The 26,884-nt window shown below is 37.1% G+C and overlaps 11 protein-coding genes and 1 non-coding gene across 12 annotated transcripts, besides 1 other annotated feature; 6 read left to right on the top strand and 6 right to left on the bottom strand.

Annotated features, from left to right (window-relative positions):
• Positions 1 to 514: 514 nt before the first annotated feature.
• On the top strand, positions 515 to 2,227 carry HXT7 (hexose transporter HXT7; the record flags this gene model as incomplete). The annotated part of the gene is made up of 1 exon (NM_001180650.3): positions 515 to 2,227. The coding sequence occupies one exon, from the start codon at positions 515 to 517 to the stop codon at positions 2,225 to 2,227; it is 1,713 nt and encodes a 570-aa protein (NP_010629.3).
• Positions 2,228 to 2,816: 589 nt separating this feature from the next.
• Positions 2,817 to 4,640, top strand: YDR341C (arginine--tRNA ligase; the record flags this gene model as incomplete). The annotated part of the gene is made up of 1 exon (NM_001180649.3): positions 2,817 to 4,640. The coding sequence occupies one exon, from the start codon at positions 2,817 to 2,819 to the stop codon at positions 4,638 to 4,640; it is 1,824 nt and encodes a 607-aa protein (NP_010628.3).
• Positions 4,641 to 5,074: 434 nt separating this feature from the next.
• Positions 5,075 to 5,404: a long terminal repeat (Ty1 LTR).
• Positions 5,405 to 5,501: 97 nt separating this feature from the next.
• Positions 5,502 to 5,601, top strand: YNCD0024C. Its single transcript has one exon. It is a non-coding gene; the product is annotated as a tRNA-Ser (tRNA).
• Positions 5,602 to 5,922: 321 nt separating this feature from the next.
• FCF1 (rRNA-processing protein FCF1) lies at positions 5,923 to 6,492 on the top strand (the record flags this gene model as incomplete). Its single annotated transcript, NM_001180647.1, has 1 exon — positions 5,923 to 6,492. The coding sequence occupies one exon, from the start codon at positions 5,923 to 5,925 to the stop codon at positions 6,490 to 6,492; it is 570 nt and encodes a 189-aa protein (NP_010626.1).
• Positions 6,493 to 6,976: 484 nt separating this feature from the next.
• On the top strand, positions 6,977 to 9,064 carry YDR338C (uncharacterized protein; the record flags this gene model as incomplete). Its single annotated transcript, NM_001180646.1, has 1 exon — positions 6,977 to 9,064. One exon carries the CDS (start codon positions 6,977 to 6,979, stop codon positions 9,062 to 9,064), a length of 2,088 nt encoding a protein of 695 aa, NP_010625.1.
• Positions 9,065 to 9,263: 199 nt separating this feature from the next.
• On the bottom strand, positions 9,264 to 10,124 carry MRPS28 (mitochondrial 37S ribosomal protein MRPS28; the record flags this gene model as incomplete). The annotated part of the gene is made up of 1 exon (NM_001180645.3): positions 9,264 to 10,124. One exon carries the CDS (start codon positions 10,122 to 10,124, stop codon positions 9,264 to 9,266), a length of 861 nt encoding a protein of 286 aa, NP_010624.3.
• A 282-nt stretch (positions 10,125 to 10,406) lies between these two features.
• On the bottom strand, positions 10,407 to 11,351 carry MRX8 (translation initiation/elongation factor MRX8; the record flags this gene model as incomplete). The annotated part of the gene is made up of 1 exon (NM_001180644.3): positions 10,407 to 11,351. One exon carries the CDS (start codon positions 11,349 to 11,351, stop codon positions 10,407 to 10,409), a length of 945 nt encoding a protein of 314 aa, NP_010623.3.
• Positions 11,352 to 11,600: 249 nt separating this feature from the next.
• On the bottom strand, positions 11,601 to 15,275 carry MSN5 (karyopherin MSN5; the record flags this gene model as incomplete). The annotated part of the gene is made up of 1 exon (NM_001180643.1): positions 11,601 to 15,275. The coding sequence occupies one exon, from the start codon at positions 15,273 to 15,275 to the stop codon at positions 11,601 to 11,603; it is 3,675 nt and encodes a 1,224-aa protein (NP_010622.1).
• Positions 15,276 to 15,966: 691 nt separating this feature from the next.
• On the bottom strand, positions 15,967 to 20,511 carry SWR1 (chromatin-remodeling protein SWR1; the record flags this gene model as incomplete). The annotated part of the gene is made up of 1 exon (NM_001180642.1): positions 15,967 to 20,511. One exon carries the CDS (start codon positions 20,509 to 20,511, stop codon positions 15,967 to 15,969), a length of 4,545 nt encoding a protein of 1,514 aa, NP_010621.1.
• A 500-nt stretch (positions 20,512 to 21,011) lies between these two features.
• On the top strand, positions 21,012 to 23,183 carry RQC1 (Rqc1p; the record flags this gene model as incomplete). The annotated part of the gene is made up of 1 exon (NM_001180641.3): positions 21,012 to 23,183. The coding sequence occupies one exon, from the start codon at positions 21,012 to 21,014 to the stop codon at positions 23,181 to 23,183; it is 2,172 nt and encodes a 723-aa protein (NP_010620.3).
• Positions 23,184 to 23,372: 189 nt separating this feature from the next.
• On the bottom strand, positions 23,373 to 25,442 carry IRC3 (double-stranded DNA-dependent ATPase; the record flags this gene model as incomplete). The annotated part of the gene is made up of 1 exon (NM_001180640.3): positions 23,373 to 25,442. The coding sequence occupies one exon, from the start codon at positions 25,440 to 25,442 to the stop codon at positions 23,373 to 23,375; it is 2,070 nt and encodes a 689-aa protein (NP_010619.3).
• Positions 25,443 to 25,619: 177 nt separating this feature from the next.
• On the bottom strand, positions 25,620 to 26,855 carry GPI8 (GPI-anchor transamidase; the record flags this gene model as incomplete). Its single annotated transcript, NM_001180639.1, has 1 exon — positions 25,620 to 26,855. The coding sequence occupies one exon, from the start codon at positions 26,853 to 26,855 to the stop codon at positions 25,620 to 25,622; it is 1,236 nt and encodes a 411-aa protein (NP_010618.1).
• Between the last annotated feature and the right edge of the window lie 29 nt (positions 26,856 to 26,884).

The raw sequence follows: 26,884 nt of genomic DNA, 5'->3' as shown, positions 1-26,884 counted from the left end.
TGGAAGAATGCCCACACTTCTCAGAAATGCATGCAGTGGCAGCACGCTAATTCGAAAAAATTCTCCAGAAAGGCAACGCAAAATTTTTTTTCCAGGGAATAAACTTTTTATGACCCACTACTTCTCGTAGGAACAATTTCGGGCCCCTGCGTGTTCTTCTGAGGTTCATCTTTTACATTTGCTTCTGCTGGATAATTTTCAGAGGCAACAAGGAAAAATTAGATGGCAAAAAGTCGTCTTTCAAGGAAAAATCCCCACCATCTTTCGAGATCCCCTGTAACTTATTGGCAACTGAAAGAATGAAAAGGAGGAAAATACAAAATATACTAGAACTGAAAAAAAAAAAGTATAAATAGAGACGATATATGCCAATACTTCACAATGTTCGAATCTATTCTTCATTTGCAGCTATTGTAAAATAATAAAACATCAAGAACAAACAAGCTCAACTTGTCTTTTCTAAGAACAAAGAATAAACACAAAAACAAAAAGTTTTTTTAATTTTAATCAAAAAATGTCACAAGACGCTGCTATTGCAGAGCAAACTCCTGTGGAGCATCTCTCTGCTGTTGACTCAGCCTCCCACTCGGTTTTATCTACACCATCAAACAAGGCTGAAAGAGATGAAATAAAAGCTTATGGTGAAGGTGAAGAGCACGAACCTGTCGTTGAAATTCCAAAGAGACCAGCTTCTGCCTATGTCACTGTCTCTATTATGTGTATCATGATCGCCTTTGGTGGTTTCGTTTTCGGTTGGGATACTGGTACCATTTCTGGTTTCATCAATCAAACCGATTTCATCAGAAGATTTGGTATGAAGCATAAAGATGGTACTAATTATTTGTCTAAGGTTAGAACTGGTTTGATTGTCTCCATTTTCAACATTGGTTGTGCCATTGGTGGTATTATTCTTTCCAAATTGGGTGATATGTACGGTCGTAAGGTGGGTTTGATTGTCGTTGTTGTCATCTACATCATCGGTATTATTATTCAAATTGCATCTATCAACAAATGGTACCAATATTTCATCGGTAGAATTATTTCCGGTTTGGGTGTTGGTGGTATTGCCGTTTTATCTCCTATGTTGATTTCTGAAGTATCCCCAAAGCATTTAAGGGGTACTTTAGTCTCTTGCTACCAATTGATGATTACTGCCGGTATTTTCTTGGGTTACTGTACCAACTTCGGTACTAAGAACTACTCCAACTCTGTGCAATGGAGAGTTCCATTAGGTTTGTGTTTTGCCTGGGCTTTGTTTATGATTGGTGGTATGACATTTGTTCCAGAGTCTCCACGTTATTTGGCTGAAGTCGGTAAGATCGAAGAAGCCAAACGTTCTATTGCCGTTTCTAACAAGGTTGCTGTTGATGATCCATCTGTTTTGGCTGAAGTCGAAGCTGTCTTGGCTGGTGTAGAGGCAGAGAAATTAGCTGGTAATGCATCCTGGGGTGAATTGTTTAGTAGCAAGACAAAGGTCCTTCAGCGTTTGATCATGGGTGCTATGATTCAATCTCTACAACAATTGACAGGTGATAACTATTTCTTCTACTATGGTACTACTATTTTCAAGGCTGTTGGTTTGAGTGACTCTTTCGAAACCTCTATTGTCTTGGGTATTGTTAACTTTGCTTCCACCTTTGTTGGTATTTACGTTGTTGAGAGATATGGTCGTCGTACTTGTTTGCTATGGGGTGCTGCATCCATGACTGCTTGTATGGTTGTCTATGCTTCCGTGGGTGTCACCAGATTATGGCCAAATGGTCAAGACCAACCATCTTCCAAGGGTGCTGGTAACTGTATGATTGTCTTTGCCTGTTTCTATATTTTCTGTTTTGCTACTACATGGGCTCCAATTCCTTATGTCGTTGTTTCTGAAACTTTCCCATTGAGAGTCAAGTCTAAGGCTATGTCTATTGCTACAGCTGCTAATTGGTTGTGGGGTTTCTTGATTGGTTTCTTCACTCCATTTATTACTGGTGCTATTAACTTCTACTACGGTTACGTTTTCATGGGCTGTTTGGTCTTCATGTTCTTCTATGTTTTGTTAGTTGTTCCAGAAACTAAGGGTTTGACTTTGGAAGAAGTCAACACCATGTGGGAAGAAGGTGTTCTACCATGGAAGTCTGCCTCATGGGTTCCACCATCCAGAAGAGGTGCCAACTACGACGCTGAAGAAATGACTCACGATGACAAGCCATTGTACAAGAGAATGTTCAGCACCAAATAATTTGCGAACACTTTTATTAATTCATGATCACGCTCTAATTTGTGCATTTGAAATGTACTCTAATTCTAATTTTATATTTTTAATGATATCTTGAAAAGTAAATACGTTTTTAATATATACAAAATAATACAGTTTAATTTTCAAGTTTTTGATCATTTGTTCTCAGAAAGTTGAGTGGGACGGAGACAAAGAAACTTTAAAGAGAAATGCAAAGTGGGAAGAAGTCAGTTGTTTACCGACCGCACTGTTATTCACAAATATTCCAATTTTGCCTGCAGACCCACGTCTACAAATTTTGGTTAGTTTGGTAAATGGTAAGGATATAGTAGAGCCTTTTTGAAATGGGAAATATCTTCTTTTTCTGTATCCCGCTTCAAAAAGTGTCTAATGAGTCAGTTATTTCTTTCTTACTCATCGCCCGTCACTTAAAAGAAGAAAAATTACTTTCATGATGCGAAGCGAAAAAAATTTTTAGCTTCAATTTTCACAATGCATCTATGGAGAGGATATTATAAGGTTACGAAATAAATTCTTGAGTGTTGTAAATTCTGTTAATCAAAGAAAAAGCAATAGCTCGTTTTTCTACAGAATGGCTAGCACAGCAAATATGATTTCTCAACTAAAGAAACTATCTATCGCGGAACCTGCGGTTGCCAAGGATTCTCATCCTGATGTAAATATCGTGGATTTGATGAGAAATTACATTTCACAAGAATTAAGCAAGATTTCCGGCGTAGACTCGTCTCTTATTTTTCCAGCATTAGAATGGACAAATACTATGGAGAGAGGCGATTTGTTGATTCCTATCCCAAGATTGAGAATCAAAGGTGCCAATCCAAAGGATTTGGCAGTCCAATGGGCTGAAAAATTTCCATGTGGAGATTTCTTGGAGAAAGTTGAAGCGAATGGCCCGTTCATCCAGTTTTTCTTCAACCCTCAATTTTTAGCAAAACTTGTCATCCCAGATATCTTAACCAGAAAGGAGGATTATGGTTCTTGCAAATTGGTTGAAAACAAGAAAGTTATTATTGAATTCTCCTCTCCCAACATTGCCAAGCCATTTCATGCTGGTCATTTAAGATCCACTATTATTGGTGGCTTTTTGGCCAACCTTTATGAAAAATTAGGTTGGGAGGTTATCAGAATGAACTACCTGGGTGACTGGGGTAAACAATTTGGTCTTTTAGCTGTTGGTTTTGAAAGATACGGTAATGAAGAGGCTTTAGTTAAGGATCCAATTCACCACCTGTTCGATGTTTACGTTCGTATCAACAAGGATATTGAGGAAGAAGGTGACAGTATTCCATTAGAACAATCCACCAATGGAAAAGCTCGTGAATATTTCAAGAGAATGGAAGATGGTGACGAGGAAGCTTTAAAAATTTGGAAGAGATTCCGTGAATTTTCTATTGAAAAATATATTGACACATATGCACGTTTGAACATCAAATATGATGTTTACTCTGGTGAATCTCAAGTTTCTAAAGAATCCATGCTCAAAGCTATCGACCTGTTCAAGGAAAAGGGCTTAACACATGAGGATAAGGGTGCAGTTTTGATCGATTTGACAAAATTTAACAAAAAGTTAGGAAAGGCTATTGTTCAAAAATCGGACGGTACTACGTTATATCTAACTAGAGACGTTGGTGCAGCTATGGACCGTTATGAAAAGTATCATTTTGACAAGATGATTTACGTTATCGCTTCTCAACAAGATTTGCACGCTGCCCAATTCTTCGAAATTTTGAAGCAGATGGGCTTTGAGTGGGCTAAAGATCTACAGCATGTCAACTTTGGTATGGTCCAAGGTATGTCAACAAGAAAAGGTACTGTTGTCTTCTTAGATAATATCTTGGAGGAAACTAAGGAAAAAATGCACGAAGTTATGAAAAAGAATGAGAACAAATACGCGCAAATTGAGCATCCAGAAGAAGTTGCCGATTTAGTTGGTATCTCTGCCGTCATGATTCAAGATATGCAAGGTAAGCGTATCAACAACTACGAGTTTAAATGGGAAAGAATGCTTTCATTCGAAGGTGACACTGGTCCATACCTTCAATATGCTCACTCAAGGTTAAGATCAGTTGAAAGAAATGCTTCTGGTATCACCCAAGAAAAATGGATAAATGCCGATTTTTCGTTATTAAAAGAACCTGCCGCAAAACTGTTGATTAGACTGCTAGGCCAATACCCCGATGTTTTGAGAAATGCAATCAAAACCCACGAGCCAACAACCGTGGTCACATATTTATTCAAATTGACTCACCAGGTTTCTTCTTGTTATGACGTCTTATGGGTTGCTGGTCAAACTGAAGAATTAGCAACTGCCCGTCTGGCTCTATATGGTGCTGCAAGACAAGTTTTATACAACGGTATGCGCTTGTTAGGTTTAACTCCCGTAGAAAGAATGTAATAAACTTTTCCACCAAGCCATTCTTCAAATGTGTTTTATTTCTATAATTGGATATAAATTGTATAAACGGATTATTTCAATCCTTGCCATCTTTTTGTTAGGGGCCATTGTCCACATTTCATTAAATAGATCGAAAAAAAATAAGAAAACAAGATTCGTAAAGTAATCACGATTTTAACGTAGAAAAATACGGGTCAAACAGAACTTGAAAAACATCAACAAAAAGTAAGAAAAAAGTCTTCGTTGTTTCTATTGGAAAAAGAATTAACTGTCATCTATCAACCAAGTTATCAAATTTAATGGAATCTGAAATATAAAGATTGATAATGTGATAGGGTAATGAAAACCATAAAAAACAAAAGGAGAAATAATCGTAATATTATAATGTAGAAATACCGATTTTCTTTACAATGGAATCCCAACAATTATCAAATTGAGAATTGGGTGAATTTTGAGATAATTGTTGGGATTCCATTGTCGATAAAGGCTATAATATTAGGTATACAGAATATACTAGAAATTCTCCTCGAGGATATAGGAATCCCAAAATGGAATCTATATTTCTATACACTAATATTACGATTATTCCTCATTCCGTTTTATATGTTTCATTATCCTATTACATTATCAATCCTTGCACTTCAGCTTCCCCTAACTTCGATGACAGCTTCTCATAACTTATGTCATAATCTAACACCGTATATGATAGTATATTGATACTATAACTATTAGTTGACAGACGATAGTGAATTTTTATTCCAACACTTCTTTCCATGATTTTATTCCTAATCAAGAAAATATAGATTTTCACCATAGTAATGATATAGAAAACTAGAAACACTTTCACTTCAAAGTGTTTCAGTCCCAGTGGCCGAGTGGTTAAGGCGATGCCTGCTATTTCCTCAGAAAAGCAATTAGGCATTGGGTTTTACCTGCGCAGGTTCGAATCCTGTCTGTGACGCACTTTATTTTTTCTACATCCACTATTTTAAAGCTTGATTTTTTTGATTGTGAGCCACCTTCATGTACCTATCGTTTGTGGACTATTGCCATTAATTGCTTATTCACTTGCAATGATTTTATAAACATTACTCAAACTATCGGTTCCTACTGGAAGATATAACAAAAAAATTTGGCATATTTCTAAAGGTATCATTATGAACGGCTAAAATTTTTCAGCTTGCTACTATTCTTGAATGATGCCTCTTTAAACATTACTGTGCATTAACACACAATAACAGTGACTTGTAACGGAAATATCGATATACTACAACAGTTAATTATGGGTAAAGCTAAGAAAACAAGAAAGTTTGGCCTCGTAAAAAGAACTTTGAACACCAAGAAAGACCAAAGATTGAAGAAAAACCAGGAAAATATCAAAACTAAAGAAGACCCTGAGCTAACCAGGAATATACCACAAGTATCAAGTGCACTTTTCTTTCAATACAATCAAGCTATAAAGCCACCTTATCAAGTACTGATAGATACCAATTTTATAAATTTTTCTATCCAGAAAAAAGTCGATATTGTTAGAGGAATGATGGACTGTCTACTCGCAAAATGTAACCCGTTAATCACAGATTGTGTGATGGCAGAGTTAGAAAAATTGGGCCCCAAGTACCGTATCGCCTTGAAACTGGCTCGAGATCCTAGAATAAAGAGACTAAGCTGTTCGCACAAGGGTACGTACGCGGATGACTGTTTAGTGCATCGAGTCTTACAACATAAGTGTTACATCGTAGCTACAAACGATGCCGGCCTGAAACAAAGAATTAGAAAAATCCCTGGAATTCCTTTGATGAGCGTAGGCGGTCACGCATACGTCATTGAAAAATTGCCAGATGTCTTTTAAACTACTGTGTATTCACTCTTTAAGTATGTAGTGCAATGTTTTTGGTTTATATGTATATTAATTTCATAACAACAAGTTCATGGTTTGCCCGTATTGGAGCATGTTTTCAGATGAACTGAAATGCCTAAGGATATTTCTATTTCTTTTCAAGACCATTTACTCAATAATTGCTCTAAAGAAACGCAAATGCAAGGAGAAAAAAGAGGGCGTTTGAGACGCGACCAGTAACAGTTATAAACGGTAACCATTTGGCATCTTTTCATAATATCACTGTCAGCTATTATCCTCTTCCATGGGTTCCACGCGATGCAGAATATTTCTTAAGGAAGTTTTCATCTTCGCGCAAGCAAGGGACAAAACTTGATTGTATTTTTACATAAGCAAGCATATTTGATGCTGAAGAAGTATTATTATAAAAACTAAACATTGGAAAATACACATATAGCATACCTTAATATATACGGATAAAAAAAAGGTTGAAAAAATGGCTGGAATTTTGTCAAAGACTCTTTCAGAAGTGCATCCTTCCCTCCGAACAAATGGTATGGGTATCGGTAACACTCACAGGAGGATATCGCTAGGCTTCCTACCTCCCAACAAGAAGAATCCTCTGGTACGAAAATTTCGTGCAAGAACGAGAAATATTGATCAGAGGAGTTTCAGATCTTTAACAGATGATTTTGGAAGTAACGTCCATGAACCAAATCCGTACTTAGGTAATATTGATGAGGAACCTGACCTTTACTATCATGATGAAGAAGATGGCGAACTGAGCAGAACGATTTCTCTACCATCAAGGGTATCAGAAACTCCTGAGCTTTCGCCACAAGATGTTGATTGGATTCTACATGAACATGAACGACGATACTCATCGGTATGCAACTCTGATAATGAGGAAGCAAGTCAAAGCAACACACCAGATAGAATACAAGAATATTCTGGAAGAGAACTAGAATATGACGAATTTATGAATAGACTCCAAGCTCAGAAACAGAAATTAACTCGAAGTGCGGTAACAGACGCTAAAGGCACCTCACATCACAGAAGACCATCATTCGTATCTGTGACTAGCCGAGGCTCAGTTCCCACAATTTACCAAGAGATCGACGAGAACGATTCTGAGGCACTAGCAGAATTGGCTCACAGCCACGTCACCTTCAAATCAGAAGCAAGAGTTTTGGCATCTTATTCCTTCCCTCTAATTTTCACATTCTTATTGGAACAGATTTTCCCTATGGTATGTTCATTAACTGTGGGCCACTTAGGCAAAAATGAACTAGCAGCTGTGTCCTTAGCATCCATGACTTCTAATATAACACTAGCGATATTCGAGGGTATTGCCACTAGTCTAGATACTCTATGCCCTCAAGCGTATGGCTCTGGGAGATTCTACAGTGTAGGAGTTCACCTTCAACGTTGCATTGCTTTTTCATTGGTCATATATATACCTTTTGCTGTCATGTGGTGGTATTCTGAACCTCTTCTTTCTTATATCATCCCTGAGAAAGAATTAATCAACCTAACGTCACGATTTTTAAGAGTACTAATATTGGGAGCGCCAGCGTATATTTTTTTTGAAAATTTAAAACGATTTTTACAAGCCCAAGGTATTTTCGATGCAGGCATCTACGTTTTGACAATATGTGCTCCCTTAAACGTATTAGTCAGTTACACTCTCGTTTGGAACAAGTACATTGGTGTTGGATTTATTGGGGCTGCAATTGCCGTTGTGCTTAACTTCTGGCTAATGTTTTTCTTACTATTGTTTTATGCATTGTATATTGATGGAAGAAAATGCTGGGGTGGATTCTCAAGGAAGGCTTTCACCCATTGGAATGATTTAGGGCATTTAGCCTTCTCAGGTATTATTATGTTGGAGGCGGAAGAGCTGTCATATGAACTATTGACGTTATTTAGTGCATATTACGGTGTCAGTTATCTAGCAGCTCAGTCGGCAGTATCTACTATGGCTGCATTGCTCTATATGATCCCATTTGCAATAGGTATATCTACCTCTACGAGAATTGCGAACTTCATTGGTGCAAAAAGAACCGATTTCGCGCACATCTCTTCTCAAGTTGGGTTGTCATTTTCGTTTATTGCGGGGTTCATCAATTGCTGCATACTAGTATTTGGACGTAATCTAATCGCCAACATTTACTCAAAAGATCCCGAAGTCATCAAATTAATTGCGCAAGTATTGCCCTTGGTGGGTATTGTGCAAAATTTCGACTCGCTTAATGCCGTTGCTGGGTCTTGCCTCAGGGGTCAAGGCATGCAATCTCTAGGAAGTATAGTAAATTTAATGGCTTACTATCTATTTGGAATTCCCCTGGCTCTCATCCTAAGTTGGTTCTTTGACATGAAATTGTATGGTCTTTGGATTGGTATTGGAAGTGCCATGCTTTTAATTGGGCTAGTTGAGGCTTATTACGTATTATTTCCCGATTGGGACAAAATTATGACCTATGCTGAGATTTTGAAAGAAACCGAAGATGATGAAGTAGATAGCGATGAGTATTTAACAGACTCAGACGATCCTGATGAAAACACAGCCCTCTTAGGGGCTTAATTACAGAGGTATATCCGTATTTTCATTTCTTTATTTGATAGTACACGTGATTGTATACCCAATGCATATATTACTAAGAACTTTTTATAATGATGTAATTCAAAATGAAATAAATTACTGATTCATACGCGGTCAAAAAAAAAAAAAGAATATGACGGTTTCTTATTTACAAGCTTTTCTACATATGATTCAAATTATTCTAAAATGTAGCCCTTTTTTGTTTTCTTATCTCCTTACGCTTTTGATTTGCCACTTTCTTAGAATCTCTTATCAATATTTTATCACCAAAAAATTCATAATCTTGCATGTAACGCCTGTCCATATTGAATTCATCCGTTATGGCCGCATCATTCAATCCTAGTTTTTGAATAGTCCAGTAGTATTTTTCAGGATTATCTCTTTTCAAATATCTTAATATTGCCTGCCTTTGCTGGACTAATATCCTCAAATTTCTGGTGTTAGCAAAATCCTTACGATGCTCTTTAATATGGTTTGCCATATTCTGGATACGAACAGTCATGCAAGCTGCTTGGACTTCACTGGAGCCAGTATCGCCTGGGAACCTCTCAAATTCCTTACGTGCGAGTTCTACAGCCATTTTAATGGCATTTTTATTCTCGGAGTTCCTCATGCTCAATATTCTCAAGATGGCTTCACGTCTGTCTTCCAGTTTTTCTATGTCTTCAATACCCACAACTTCTGTATTTAAACCTGACAACTCAGCTCTTTCACGCTTAGCAGACTCAATGGCTGCAAGGAACTTGTCTACCTCTTCAATATTATAACCTTTCGATAGAACTAAAGGCTCTTTTAACTCTGCCATAATACGTGTTATAAAGGGAGTGTCCGCCCGGCCCAGAACTGGATCAACCTTATCGGTTGACGCTTTCAAAGTGGCTTGTTTGGCTTCATTTTTCTGTTTTCGTCTTTGAGCCTTTAAGAATTTCACAGCTTTTGCACTATTGCTAACCGGAGAGGATACAAACGATCTTTTGCCCATAAACAGAGGACATAGTGAAATTCTTAGATTCAGAATAGCATTCCTTCCAACAATCGACATTATGTATTATCTTCAAATACCTGAATGTGGTGTTAAGAGGCTTACCTGCGACTACCTAGTGCTAAATACCCTTATTGCAAGTTTTTAACCTTGACCGCTTTTCATTTTTCTTTTCAAATCAATATTGCTTGCTCTATCACGGAAAACCGTGGAACGGCGAAATAAGAAAAGATCAAACAAAGCTGGTTGAGCTCACGTATTACAGCTATGTTACCTGTTTTGCATAGCGGACTTTCGTTAAAAGCTGAAATGCAATCAGCAATATATAGATACATATTGTGATCATAAAATCAAACCACAGCTTTGAAATATTACATATCTTAGAAGATCTATACCGAACCGTTTAGGAGATGTACTGGACGTAAGCGAGTTAGTCAATACAAGTCTGGGTAGAGTTGGTAAGTCCATTAACCCTGAACTCATAACCTTCTTCTTAAACTTATTTAAATCTTTAACCTTGTCCATTTTCGTAAAAACAACTTCAAAAGGAACTCCGTGTTCATGAATGTATTGAATGATCATATTATCTGTGTTATTTATCTCCTTATCTCCAGCGAGTAAGAGAAAGCATCTGACAAGTTGTTTCCTCTCCAGGAGGTACTGCAAAGTGACTTTTCCTTGCTCTTTACTACTATTAAAGCCATAACCAGGCGAATCGATCATTCTGAGTCTATTTCCCACATTATAACAGTTGAGAGTTTTTGTGAATCCTGTTGTTTTAGACACTCTTGCCAAACTTCCTAAATCTCTGCTTACATGCGAGGTGGTTATGTTGTTCAAGATAGAGGACTTCCCCACATTAGTTCCTCCGAGAAAGATGACTTCTGGCAAAGTATCAATCAATGTAGTTCCACATTCCCCATGATCTTTCAATATGTCCTTATGAGATTTCTTATTCAGGAAGGGATTTTCTGGTATGTCATCAAAACTAGCTGCACACCATTCAAATTCCACTTTAGCCTTGTTGAAGAATCTGTTAACCTTATTTATATCAGAGTTAGATGGCTTTTCGTAATGTATGTTAAAAACATCGTTTAGTTTTAGCCAATTCGGAAGCCTTTCTTTTGGCCTACTATTAAGTTTCTTTTTAAGAGCTGTCTTGGGAACTTTTTTTTTAGCTTTTTCAACAGATAATTGCGTGGCTAGCGTTGTTCTTTTAGTGTTAGCAACAATGTTTTGTATAAAAGCCGCCGGTGTATGCACGTACCTCTTACACAGTTGTTCCATTGCCAATGGTTTCCTATTTCGCTAAAATATTAGGGAATATGTGAAGAAAAAATCTTCAGAAATACCTTGTTCAGACCCACATTAAAACGCTTGATTATATGCATATTTACCGGCTGCCGACTTTCATTAAAAAAATTGCGAATACAGAATTTTTTTTTTCACAATAATTACAATTTTTAGCACGATTCAGATGTCTATTTGCTTTCTCTAATTTCATCTACACATCTACGTATATATGGCACCTTATTATCAGTTGTCATCAAAGAGATTACCCACAGCACCGTCTTCAATGTTCGGATCATCCAGCATGTCTCCGTTTTCTTTATTCTTCTTAATTAATCTCTCATTTGCCTTCTTGAGGATAGCTTCCCTTTTCTCTTGTCTTTTTCTCTCATCGCCTGCATGGTCCACATTACCATCTTCTTTCCCACTGGTGGATTTAACCCAATCTATAAAATCAATCATGAGTGCCCTTTGTGTTTTGTATTCGTCCACGCTCCTTAAATTTCTGTATAACTCATCAATATTATAACCATTAGATATCTCAAAAAGGAACGCTCTAGCAGAGGGATATTCTTTGCACAGAGTCAAAAAAATCACAGTGAAAGCATATAGTGCCTCATGGAAAGAATCCTTAAACGCACTATTACACAGCACATTTAGCAACAGATTTTTCATCACTTCAAATGTGAAATATTCATCCACCGTGTTGTTTTGATTAAGGACTGAGGTTAAGCAGCATTTCATTACTAGGATGGAGTTAAATGAACATTTTGTATCCTTGAAGGAAATTAAATGGTTCAAAAGTTTCAAAAATGGAGCAAGGGTGTTTAAATCATTAAATATAATTTTTCTCATCTCCATTTGATGGTTATTTAGCCTGCTTTTAGCACTGTTTGGATTGGCATTGCCTTGACCAACACAATCAATTACTATTCTAACAACAACTGTGGTTAGTTGTCTCAACAAATTCTCTTCCAAAATTTCTTCAGTCATTTGATCATCGTCAGTTGGAACTGGGTTCATGTCCATATCATTCATATGCGAGGACCATTTCTGACATAGCAGCAGGTCCAGGATTTCAAATAATTTAGGCAAAAATGCGGGCATGAATTTCCCCAGACAATCTTTTGGACAACCTTTTAATATAGGACGAATGGCTATATTCATTATGTGTTTCCATCCATGTGTTGAAACTCCAGGGCTTATCTCATTGCTACCTGGCTTAAATATGGCAATAGAGTTCAGTAGTAGGTCGGGCGATTCGTCCAAAAGGTAAAAAACACTACCAAGTGATGATATGGCACTTAAAACAAGTAGAGTGTATTCCCTTGTATACCTAATGATGTGTCCTACGGAGTCGGCGAAGTCTCGTAAGGTTTGCATCGCTTTCATATGTTCATCAATAAACTCATCCTTTGATTTATTTGAAGCTCCGGCCTCCCAAAATCTTTCAATAGTGGAATACTTGACGAAGGATTGCACAACCGTAGGTAATCCTTTCCAATTATCTGGATCGTGGTAGGATTGCAATTGGTACAGTAGTCTCGTGATGTAAGGTAATATTGGGACAATCCTAGGTCTCCACAGATCTTGTAGCATTTTGAATTCTTCATCTGTCTTTATACTTTGCATTGAATAATGAATGAACATTCTTGTTGCACGAACAGGAAACAAGCTTTGCCAACGTTTGGTCAATTCCGACTTCAGCTCTTTACCCTCATCATCAATTGGAATTGATAAAAGGTCACTATTTTCGTCGATATCACGCCTCTGGAAATATTCTGCGATCTGAACAATACCTAAGCGTTCCATAAACCAATGCAAATCAGAAAGACCAACAACTGTTGTTTTATCAGACCAGGCTAAAAGTTCTGGATCCACAATAGCCGCAAATCTTTCCTCTTTCATATCTAATGAAGACTTCAATACAATGATCAATAAGAAGGATTTGAAGGAAATTTTTTCATGGTAAGATAAGTTGGGCATGATTCTGGCAATGACACTTTCAAGGTCTGGGTATATTTTTTTCAGAGATTCGGGCATTAATAAAGCCATCCTATTCAACTCGATACCACAAGCATATCTCAAATCTCTAACTGCGTCTGATTCAGCGCCTCTCTCTTCCAAATTAATTTCTGGATAGTCCATCGTGGCGCTTGTTATGATTTTTTCTAAAAGTGTGAAAAGCACATTATCTTTTAACATTGTCAAAAAAAGTGCAAAATTTTGGATTTGTTTCTTCAATAACAATGGTTCTCTTAAATTTAATGCAATTAACTGGTTTGACAAAATTTCCAGTTTTTGTAATATGGAATCTAGTTTTTCGTCATAATCATCTCCTGTTGGATACCAGATCTTCCATCTTATACAACCATTGATGAAACATTCAACAATCATGTATTGGGAGAGGGCACCTAAATAAGGCTCTAATTTATGGTCCAAAAATGTGGAACTTAAGACCTGCTGACCAAATGGAGAGCTGAAATAATTGTTTAATCTGTTGTTCAACCAATCATAAGTAAGGTCTAATTCGACGCAAGAAATCAACCTAATGATGTCTCTTATTCTTTTCCTATAAGTGGAACAAAATGTTTGAAATTCGGACTTGGATTGAAAATCAATCTCCGCAAATTTTTTGGAAATATGACCATCAATCTGTTCATAATAGACTAAAGCATCCGCGGCAAACTGTAGTAGATCAGGAATGACATATTTCTCCAGCTTGGGTAAGTATTCATCGTTTCGAAGACAGGTACACCATAGGTCTAATGTTAATCCGCTAACGATTAAGCTTGGGTTATAAGTTGTCTTTAATACAAGCTTAAAATATTTTTGAATTTGGCCATTTGTCTCCTTAATCTTTGGGACACAAACATAGAGACAACTGATCATATCCACGAACTTTTTAATTATAGGATATTTCGTTTCATCTATATCATCTGTAGGATCAAACAACAAGCTTTCATAAACGCTATCTAATAAGTCCATATTATCAAAAACTCGATCTATGGTCATTTGGTAATGGCTTTCATTACTATAGGGACGGGTCAACAGAATATGTATCGAGTCTAATGCCATTGACTGCGCCCTTGGGATATTGCTGGATAAACAAGTCAATAAGGAGGATAACACGTCATTTCTTACAATGACCTCTGTTAATGGCCAGTTTAAACACGTCTTCAGAGTTTCTAAAAGCCTTATGATGTATTCAGAATTATTCTGTTGTAATGCATTATTCAACTCTGGAATCCAAACAGAAAACCAGCCCTCTTCATTAGCTTTAAATTTGGTCCATTTATCACTGAATTTGTATTTTATTGCGAAAACTTCAATAGGGCAAACAATCATTACACATAAGGGTTGAATAACCGTCATCCTTTTCAAAACAATTAGGTCGTCCAACAAGAAAACATCTTCAAAAAGGATTCTGAAAATTATTAATGCTAGTTCTCTTGACGATTGATTTATGTTCCAAAGTTCGAAAAGGTTATTGTCCATGTCCACCCAAGATGTGAGTAACTGTTCTTCCGTAGGGTTTGTCTGCTTAAGAGCCTCACCCCATGTTCTTTTTGCCACCTCTACCCATAAAGTGGCTAATTTTTCCTTAATATATCTGGTATCATAATCTTGCACCCCAAAATTAAGTTCCATGACCCATTTTCTCAGGGCCACTCTTTTCCCCTCGTCATAATCATTCCAGTTTTTCTTCACTGCATGGTCTAGTAATCCTAGTCCAAAGTATTTCAATATAGAATTAGTGGGGTTTTGCAATGCAATTTCGTAGCCCCAAAAGGGCGATTCTGAGCATAATTTCACTTCATCTAAAAATTTCTGAGCTTCTTGCCGTTGAGAATTGTTAGACTTGGGGGAGTAAATAACATCTAGTGCGCTAACAATCTGAGAAGCGCCTGTGGAATCCATTACTTTTCTTCCAATCAACGTTAGAAAAAAAATTTCAGATTCTAAAAATTCAAAAAGTGATTAAAAGGAAGAAAACAAAATATACTATAAATAATTTCAATAGTTTATCACAGTAACAATTGCTACACGAATGTAAAGAGTGAATATGGTTTTTAATGGCTAATGCAATGACACCTTACGTTCTCGCCTTGTTTATTTTTCTGTTTTGCTCTTCTTCCGATCTACAAAACTTGAACGGTTGCAACAAATAGGGGGATCTAATCAGGGTGTACTTAAAAGAACGGCTCTTCTACAGGCTCAACGAATAAAGATAGGCTAAAAACACACACGCTCGTCACTCCAGCACCTCTGTTCAATGGAATCTTGCTCTTAAAACTCTTTGACAAATATTACTACATCAAAAGCTTAGTACTCTTGAAGTCTCTTTGGAAAAACCAACCTTGATCGCGCAGCAATGTGGCAATGCCCCTCCGCTGTGGCGCGCCGCCATCACCCGGTAAATAGAAATTGGTGACCAAGGAACAATGCCATGGTGAGTACATTACCATAAAAACCAAGAGGCGATAGTGTTGTCGGAAATAATAATACAATTTGTTGATTCATTATGGCTATATATCATTAAAATATTCACAATAGGTATATAGTCCGATTTGGACAACTAAGGCAGCGGTGAAGAGTAGAACCTGGTCCTTCAATAATAATAACCGTTGGCAATAAACCTGATCATGTACTCGTCAACATGGGCAGTGCCCTCATACTCATCAAGTTCAGCATGATTTTCTTCCTCTTCATTAGCTGCTTTTTTTTCTGTGCTTTCGTCGAAATCGTCATTGTCAATTTCGACTTCTCTCATGGCTAAGTTTGCAGCTTTAACATCATCCTCATCTTCCGCTTGCGCAAGAAGTCTTTCCAGTTGTCTGGGATCTTTGGCTGCCACATCTGCATCTGCTATTAGTGGTTTATCTCCACCTGAAGCATTTTCGGGCAATTCGGATCCCAATAAATCTCTCACCGAAAGTTTGCTGAAATAATCTGTTGTGAAGTCACCCTCTTGAATAACAACATTATCCAATTGTCTTTTTTGGTTGGCTTTTTTTAAGATATTGCTTTCTATGGTATGTTCGCTGACAAATCTGTAAATATGCACATCTCGAGTCTGTCCAATTCTGTGACATCTATCTTGACACTGTTTGTCCATGGCTGGATTCCAATCTGAATCGTAAAAAATAACTGTATCTGCCCCAGTCAGATTGATACCTAGCCCTCCTGATCTACTTGATAGGATAAATACCGTTATTCTTGAGTCAGTGTTGAATCTCTCTGTTAGGATTTGACGGTCTTCGATCTTTGTGGCACCATCTAGTCTCATATACAAATAACCATGATAGTTTAAAAACTGTTCCAGAACGTCCAAAACTTTTGTCATTTGTGTGAAGATAAGTGCCCTATGTCCATTGTCCTTCAGCTGCTGTAATAAAATTGCTAACTTCTGCAATTTACCACAATCGTATTGAAGCAGCGATTTGTCCGGGAATGCGATTGTTAATTTGGTTTGCAGTTGGTGTAATGGGTTGGATACTTCAAAACAGTTCTGCATTACCTTTAGCCTTGTGTTTTCGCCTACCGAACTGTCATCATTTAATCCCAATGCCAACTTTCTCATATCTAGTGAGACGGCACTTGGGGTTAACACTGCAAAGGTATCTATGATCTTTCTATTATCCAATACCCTGGTTTGCAAGGGTTTTATTAGTTCATTATCAATAATGCTTGATTTATCATATTTAACCCTTCTATCTTTCGTTAATAGGTCAATAAGGTTCTTTCCGAATATGGGTCTTCTGTCGCATCTAAGTTTATTTACCATCTTTAGAAAGTTTAGCATGTCAACTGTCCCTTCAAGTTTCTGCTTATTAGAATACTTGAAATATTGATTTGCATCTTGAAAATTTAAAAAAGACGCCTCTCCAAACTCCTCCTGAAGCTGTTTATTGGTTTCCCTCAATTTATTGACTTCTTCAACGAAGTTTTTTACACACGTCAGTTTTGAGATTTCCTCGGCATGATAAGAAGTTAAATCTTTGTCATTAAGCGTAAACACCAAGTTCAAGAAATCCAAGTCAACCCGGTTAACTTGATTGTTTTTTTTGAACAATTTAAGCAGAGTCCTTTCTACATCCTTGTAGTCGGAAGCTACACAATGTTCAAGGACAAATGATGTTAATATTGGCCTCACTTCAAATAAATTGGGATGGTTACACACCTTTCTCAATTGCATCAAACAGTTGACAATTGACATAAAATTTCCACTGGCTAGTGTTGCTTTCGTTTGAGCTCTAGACATAAAATCATCATATAAGAACCTTTGTCTTTTAGATAGCTTACAATAAACAATATGCTCATACTTCGCTGGCATTTGTTTCTCAACATCGGCCTTTAACCTTCTTAAGAGGTATGGACGTAAAACTTGATGCAACTTGGCAACTGTCTTCTTCGTTTCCTTGTCCTGTCCAAAATTCTGACCCGTTTCAATAATTTTATCGACAGGGCGTCCAAACCATTGTTGAAATGCATCAAGATCAGCAAATCCAGAAACCTTTTTCCCGTCAATAACAGTCTGGGGCATTAAGAAATATAATAATGACCACAGCTCAGCAAGGTTATTCTGTAAAGGTGTACCAGTCAACAGAAGCCTTCTTTGTGTGTTGAAATTCAATAGAGCCTGCCATCTTGTAGATCTGAAGTTTTTGATATTGTGTGCTTCATCCAGCACCATATATTGCCATCTCTTTCTCTTAAAGGAATGTTGATCTTGAACTACAAGTTGGTAAGAAACAATACAAACATGGAAAGCATCAGGCTTATTCCAACCTTTCCTTTTTTCTTTACGTTGCTGGGGAGAACCATAATATGTTAAAACCTTAAACCCAGGCGCGAACCTTTTGAATTCCATCTCCCAGTTCAACAGAACTGATGTAGGAACAACAATAAGATGTGGCCCCCAGTTTTCCTTTTCACAAGCTAAATATGCTAGCAGAGAAATTGTCTGAATAGTTTTACCTAACCCCATCTCGTCTGCCAGGATACCATTTGTGTGATTGTTATAAAGAGAGGCTAACCAATTCAAACCTTGTTTCTGGTACGTTCTTAAGTTTCCTCTTAATAAAGATGGCACAGGTACATCCACCACTGATAACTGTTCTTCTTGTACTTTTGTTTCAGCATCTTCCTCGACATCTTTTATATCGTCCCTATTTTCATTTTGAGTGTGAACAAAATCACCTGCTCTTTCAAATGTAGCAGCTGAATTGTCAACTTGGTCTTTTTCAAGTTCTTCACCTTCTACAGATGAGCTATTAACCGTAAAATCTTCACTATCGTCAAGGTCTAAATCCCCATCCGATTCCTCACCTTTACCAAATAATGCACTTAAACCCACAGATGGAGTCTTGTCGTCCGATTCTCGATCATTTTCGTTTTGACTTTCATTTTCAGAGGATGAATATATGGAGGACTCCTCTCCAGTCATTACAGAACTTTCACTACTTGAACTTTCATGTTTATCCAATGTCGGAAACTTCTCATCTTTATTTCTTGAGTCATATACTGTCGATGAACCATTAAAATGCCCGTATTTTTCTTTCAATTGTATCAGATTTAATGATTCGTCTGTTGGAGTAGCTTCCGTCGATGCTGGACTATTTTCTAGCCCCACATCAGCATCGACCTCTTCGTCTTCATCGGAAGATGTTGATAATTCGTCATCCATATCATCGTCACTTTCACTCAATACATCGTTTGAGTCAGAAGACGGGGTACTGCTTCTCCCATCGTCATTTACTTGGTTTAGCTGAGCTTCCAACAATTGTGTACTTTTCTCCAACATTTTAGAAAGGTGTTGCTTACCTTCAATCCTTTTTAACTGTTCTTCTTCATCTTTTCTCAAAATCCTATAAGCCTTCTCAGCCATATTCCATCTTTTTTTAACAGCTTGAACTGCGAACCTGGCTAGCGACTTTTTGTGCCTCTCCTCCTCCTTTGCCTTTCTTTCTTCTGCTCCGGCTACGTGTTTAAAATGTTGTTCTATCATTTGAGAAACCTTTTTGGCTCTTGCTATTCTTGCCTTTGTTGAACTTCTAAACAGCTTACTCATATGAATACCTTGGTTAATTAAGTGATCGGTATGGATTTGCAGATCTTGTTGTTTATAGAAATATGAAATCGGGTCTGGTTTATATGTTATGATAGTCTTGATTTCCTTGGATGTTATAGGTTGTAGTGAGTCCGTTTCTTTGTCATACTTCAATGCGCCATTTTCAATACCTTTTTTGAGTCTCGATAAAAGCCGTCTTTGTTCGTCGATGTATTTATTATATTCTTCCAGCGTTAAATCGTCTTCTAATGACTTAAAGGAAGCGATGTATTCGTGCAAGCTTTCGTATCCCGGCTTGACTACATGCAACGGGTTCGTTATGGTTTGCTTTGGAGGATGGACTACCAGTTTTATTCTAGGCTTCTTTTTCTTTCTACCTCTTTTTTTCTTTATATCTTCCTCTTCGGATGATGTGGTGAAATAAAAATTATCACTATAATGTTCACTAGTATTTTCAAAGGAGCTATCATCAGAAGGACACTTTATAGTGAAGGCTTCAGAGGGTTCTTCAACTTTTGCGATGTGATCATATCTCTCTTCAGCTATATGTTCATGCAATGGCAGTGGATTTTCCTTTCTTTCACTTTTGAACTTCAAGGACTTCGCTGCTTCTCTCTTCTTCAAATGTTGTATTGGTCTTTTTTGCGGTACTATAGATTTCCTATTTGAATGATCACTTAGTTTGTATTTTAGCTCCTCACATTTATTTCGTACTAATGGTGCTATGCTTTCTAACTTCAGTTCTATATCACCCTTTTTCTCATTAGTCGTTTCTGAACTAACAACTGTCGATGTCCTGAGGTTTCGCCTTCTGCGAGTAAGATCACCATTCGTGCCTTTCTTGGCTACGTCATCAGTGAATTTTTCTCCTCTCTCCTCTAACGACAAGTGTGTTTCCCTGAGAAACTTCTGAAAACTTTCAGAATCATTAAAATGGGTTGGATCATAATCTACCAATGAAACAAACTCTCTTAAATGGAACAGTTCATTCGTCAGAAGATCATACCTAAACTTCAAATCCGCCAGATCCTGTTCACCACCAGCCTTTTTGTCTTTCGCATGCGATTTACGAGATGTGGTCATATATTCTTGTAATGCAATAACTTGGAAAATGCAAAGAGCAGTTAGAATTCATAAATTTTCAGCTTAAGGAAATATTTTCTAAGAGTTAAAATGGTATTGTTGAATACCTCTCAAATGCAGTAATCGAATGCTTTGGGTCTTATCTAGTTTAAAGCTCAAAATCTATCCTTTTTGCACGTAAACACTTTAGAATCCCGCTATCCCTTTGCACTCTTTCTTCAAGTCTCCTCTTTTTTTTTTTTCTCGTAAGTTGTCGCGAAACGCCACCGAAAAATCTTAAGGAAATAATATTAAAAACTGAAAAAAAAAAAATTGAGAAAGTATTACCCTCCCTTAATAATCGTATAGAGGTATAAACGGGTAACATTATGCGAGCAATATGTTCACTACTGCATCAACGTATAGTGAAAAATGTCCATAGGTAGTACATACAGTCCACCAGTTGAAGGTTAACATACAGGTCGTTGAATCATCTAAATATATTTGTAAAGTACTCGAACATGAGCTCTAGAGCATTAAGGAGATTACAAGATGATAATGCTCTGCTAGAGTCGCTGCTATCGAATTCAAATGCGAATAAAATGACGAGTGGTAAAAGTACTGCCGGTAATATTCAGAAACGGGAGAACATCTTCTCTATGATGAATAACGTACGTGATTCAGATAATAGCACTGATGAAGGACAAATGTCTGAGCAGGATGAAGAAGCTGCTGCTGCTGGGGAGCGTGATACTCAAAGTAATGGTCAACCTAAAAGAATTACACTAGCATCCAAGTCTTCTAGAAGGAAAAAGAATAAAAAGGCAAAAAGGAAGCAAAAAAACCATACCGCCGAGGCTGCAAAAGACAAGGGTTCCGATGATGATGATGATGATGAAGAATTCGACAAGATTATCCAACAGTTCAAAAAAACTGATATATTGAAGTACGGTAAGACTAAAAATGATGACACTAATGAGGAAGGTTTCTTCACGGCATCTGAACCAGAGGAAGCATCTAGCCAACCTTGGAAGTCATTTTTAAGCTTAGAAAGTGATCCGGGCTTCACAAAGTTCCCCATTTCATGTTTGAGGCATTCTTGCAAATTTTTTCAAAATGATTTCAAGAAATTGGACCCCCATACGGAATTCAAACTTTTATTTGACGATATATCTCCAGAGTCTCTTGAAGATATTGATTCGATGACATCCACACCTGTCTCCCCTCAGCAGCTGAAACAGATTCAGAGACTGAAAAGATTAATTAGAAACTGGGGCGGAAAAGATCATAGATTGGCACCTAATGGCCCCGGAATGCACCCGCAACATTTGAAGTTTACCAAGATCAGAGATGATTGGATCCCAACTCAAAGAGGTGAGCTCTCTATGAAACTTTTAAGTTCTGATGATCTTTTAGATTGGCAATTATGGGAAAGGCCGTTAGATTGGAAGGATGTTATCCAAAACGATGTCAGTCAGTGGCAAAAATTCATTTCTTTTTATAAGTTCGAACCTTTAAATTCCGACCTGAGCAAGAAATCAATGATGGACTTCTACTTAAGTGTTATTGTTCACCCTGATCATGAAGCCCTTATAAATTTGATTTCTTCTAAATTTCCGTATCATGTGCCTGGACTGCTACAAGTTGCTTTGATATTTATTAGGCAAGGTGATAGATCAAACACTAATGGATTGTTACAAAGAGCACTCTTTGTCTTTGATAGAGCTTTGAAAGCAAATATTATTTTCGATTCCTTGAATTGTCAACTACCTTATATATACTTCTTCAACAGACAGTTTTACTTGGCAATATTTAGATACATCCAATCTCTTGCTCAAAGAGGTGTTATAGGAACTGCTAGTGAATGGACAAAAGTTCTCTGGTCACTGAGCCCATTGGAAGATCCTTTAGGATGCAGGTATTTCCTCGATCACTATTTTCTATTGAATAATGACTATCAGTACATTATAGAATTATCCAACTCTCCATTAATGAACTGTTATAAACAGTGGAATACTTTAGGATTTTCCTTGGCGGTAGTACTAAGCTTCCTAAGAATAAATGAGATGAGTTCCGCCCGCAATGCGCTTCTAAAAGCCTTTAAGCATCATCCTTTACAACTGTCAGAACTTTTCAAGGAGAAACTCTTGGGCGATCATGCGCTAACTAAAGATTTATCCATTGATGGCCATTCGGCAGAAAACTTGGAATTAAAGGCATATATGGCCCGCTTCCCGTTACTTTGGAATAGAAACGAAGAGGTAACATTTTTGCATGATGAAATGTCGAGTATTTTACAGGATTACCATAGAGGAAACGTTACAATCGATTCAAATGATGGGCAAGATCACAATAACATTAACAACTTGCAATCACCTTTCTTTATTGCGGGAATCCCAATTAACTTATTAAGATTCGCCATACTATCTGAGGAGTCTTCTGTAATGGCTGCAATTCCATCATTTATCTGGTCTGATAATGAAGTATATGAGTTTGACGTATTACCACCAATGCCTACGTCAAAAGAATCAATCGAAGTGGTTGAAAACATCAAAACCTTTATTAATGAAAAGGATTTAGCTGTCCTTCAGGCAGAAAGAATGCAAGATGAGGACCTGTTGAATCAAATTAGACAAATATCTTTGCAACAGTACATTCATGAAAATGAAGAGTCAAATGAAAATGAGGGTTAATAAGAAATGTTGCAGCTCATTTTCTAGTACGCAGAGTAAGGCTAAAGCACTTATTTGAATTTAACGTTATTCATTGCATAGTTCAGAAAGGGTGTGATCCAAAAGAAAATGCATATACGAGTGGTCCGACGTTTACATATGTACTAGTGACTGTATATTAATATATGCACATTTATGTAGCTACGGATTTCACTTTATAAAAGATCTTCTTTTTTGATATTCTAATATTCGTAACAATGATTTCAACGGGTAGACAGGTGCCAAACTGCTGGCAAAGATTAAGTTGGAAGCATCTCCTTTCGTCATCTTAGTATTTACATAAGTAGTAACATCATCCAAAGATAATCTAATAAAATCTTTTGAGGACTCACCATATACTTTCTTTAGCTTTCTGAAAACAAAGTCTCTTTGTTTTGACGTAGGAACTGTTTGTCTCCATTTCGAGTATTTACTAGATATTGCCTGGTATTGCATTGTTTGTCCTTCCAAGTCCGAATTTAGAGTATTTATGATTTTTTCCACCTTTGACATTACATTCCAAAGATTAGCGTCTTTTATTATACTTTTTGGAACATAGTCCGCGTATTTATTTGTTATAAAACACGGTAATTGTCGATACATTTTTAGATGATATACCATCGACAATTTGTCTTCGGATTTTTCTTTGTATATTCTCAAATGATTCTTACCTTTTAAAGGGAGGCCCCACGCATTTGAGGCAAATTTCACCCACGGATATTGTGAGTTCATCAACAGCTCCATTTCTTTTACAGCTTCAGAAGCTTCATCAAACTCCTTGCCAGATGGATATGAGTTATTGCTCTGTGTAAAATTCCTAAAACTATCAAAGGAGCACAAGGTTAAATCAACCGAATTTGCACTGTGAATCCAATCGGCAACGCTATTTCTTTCAGTTACATTTTCCATTGCTGCTTCATCAGTCTGAAATAAAGCCCTTAACCTTTCGTCGATTTTTTGTTGTTTAGCTATTATCTCTCCTTGGATTGCTTTTAAATCTTCAACTGTAGCATCATCAAATTCGATATCATCACTCCTTATACCCAGTAGAGTGGGCGCTGAAACCACTCCAACACTAGAAGCTCCAATGAAGTCGATGATATGACAGTGGTCTTTCGAATGGTGTAACCGTAAACCTCTTCCAATCATTTGAATCAAAAGTGAACGCGATTTTGTGGGCCTACACAGTAGTATACAATCAATATTTGGCATGTCCGTTCCTTCTGTGAATATTCCACAGTTCATGAGTACTTCAGTTTCCCCATTTTTGAATTTTTGAATTATATTATCTCGTTCTATCTGTTTTGTATCCGAGGTGACATAGTCCGTATTAATACCGTTGTCTTTAAATAATTTATGCAAACTTTGTACATGGGCTTTATCAACGCCAAACAGTAATGTTGATTTTAGTGATTTCTCTTGCTTTTTATGAAGGTAAGTTTTCAGAATTACTTCATTAATTTCTTTCGTATTCATTAGAGACGATAACGGTGCCAGCTGGAAGTCATCTGCAGTGCTTTTTACATCTGATAAGTCTGCTTCAATTTTGACTGACGTGAATTTTGCCTCACATAGCCACTTGTCATCGATCATTTCCAGTATTCCCCGGTGGTACACAATTTTATCCATTACCATTGACAAAGCTCTTTTATCTGCTCTTTCGAAAGTCGCACTAAAGCCAATAACAGGGATTTTGGTTTCTGCAGTTGAAGCTTTGAAATGATCTAAGATACTTCTATAAGAATTAGCCACAGAATGATGTGCTTCATCAATGATGATGAGATTCACTGAATTAGTATCATATTTATGGAGTCTTCTAATCAACGTCTGAACAGATGCAACAATCACGTCAGAATCTTCAATATCGCAATCATATTTTCCCATTTCTATGTGAACCTTTAAGTCGGGGAATATTTTTTTAAGAGTGGCCGTCGCTTGTAAGGCCAGCTCCCTCCTGTGAACCAGGATCAACGATTTAAAATTTCCTTGACGTTCTTTAAAATAGTTTTGGCGCAATTGATTGATAAGATTTGAGAATATCACTGTCTTACCACCACCAGTGGCTAATGATACACCAATTCTCTTGGTGCCCTGTCGAATAGAATTCACACATGCATCTATAGCATCTTGTTGGTAATCTCTGAGTACGGGAGCTGAGTAACAACGTTTTATAATTTTGATGCGCTGCAGTATTAATGAAATAGAATATGTCGAGAGTCTAGTGGCTAGTGTTGAGGTCATATTTTATTATACTCATGGCTCCAATAGGCTTCTTCCGTTATGTGAAATAAAACTCTATAGTTTGACATTATGAAAAAGTTGTATATGTAATCTATTCTACCAAAATAAAAAAAAAAAAAATAAATATATATAAAGATGTAAAATATGCTTATACGAAAAAAAATGGATAAAAGTGTTTTAATTAGTGTACAGGTCATAGGTTGCTTTAGCAGTGTTTCCTCTCAGCATGAACCACAGAATAGTTACTATAAGCGCCAGTATTATGGTAGCTGATTGTTTGAAGGAGGTGAAGAAACATTCGTTGGAATCTATATCAACATCCAATACACTAGTAGACTTGATGTCTTTGATTTTTTTTTCAATCTTGGAGGATTGATTGTTTTTGCGGTAAGTCTCCAAGGCCAAATCCAGCACATTATTGTTAAGCTCATACTGAGCAGTATCGATATGATCTTTGTAATGATGATAATGACTTACGGAAAGAGGTTTTGAATCATCAGGAATTACGTTTTGCACATTCGCAAAAAAATCAGTAATCAATACTTCTGACGGATTCCTATCAAACAGATCAGTCCTGACACCCACATGAGAGTGAATCTTTTCGAAGGTGAATGAATCGAAGAGGTCCTGCAAAGTTAACGTGGAATTTTTATCGATTTGTTCTAGGAAATCCAAACAGTAATAGGTGAATCTATCAATAACAGCAACCCCTATTTCTACGTCCGAGTGATGCGAGTACGAGCTTTCATCCATTTCACTAGAGCCTACAGCCAGAATATTTGGAGAATAAAACTTGGAATACATTGTGTTTGCCTGACATGTATCTATCATAAAGAAGATTTCATTGTATCTTTTCTTTTCGTACATTTGCTGGAATGCATCTGCAATATCTTCAGAAGCAATCTCTTCAGCATCTTGGAACTTTAAAAAATCATCGCCACCATGTCCTGTCATATAGATGAATATATTTGAATTTTCATCCGTCAACAACCGTTTAGATTTAGGATGGTCTTCTGTCCATCTATCCGTTAACAGCCTTATAAAGTTTTCCACGGTAACTTCGTAACCTCTGTAGTCAACCTCTACAGAGTCTCCGTAAAGGTCAATAGCGTGATCCTTATTGTTAAAAACACTTCCAGGAAATAGATTCCTTGAATTGCAGGCCACATCATCACTCAGCATCAATATTATTTGTGAATCCGGTATACCTAACCTCTTTACAGTCCTATACATACTAAGGACATTAGCCATGTGCCTGTAATTGAACCAGAACCGCGACGTGGATACTAATACGGCCCAATTATTTGTGTTCGTTGCTATAACTTCGTGTGCAGCATCTGTGTTATTTGCACCTGAAAGGGGTAGTAAGAATATGTATAAAAGCAACAGCGGCAGATGCATCGCTATACGCATTTTGTTCGGCTTTTGCAATTTGCTATGCT

The sequence above is a fragment of the Saccharomyces cerevisiae genome, chromosome IV (genome assembly GCF_000146045.2).
Source record: "Saccharomyces cerevisiae S288C chromosome IV, complete sequence".
Taxonomy (NCBI): domain Eukaryota; kingdom Fungi; phylum Ascomycota; class Saccharomycetes; order Saccharomycetales; family Saccharomycetaceae; genus Saccharomyces; species Saccharomyces cerevisiae.
Note: the sequence above shows the minus strand (reverse complement) of the source record. Positions and strands in the feature narration are given on the sequence as shown.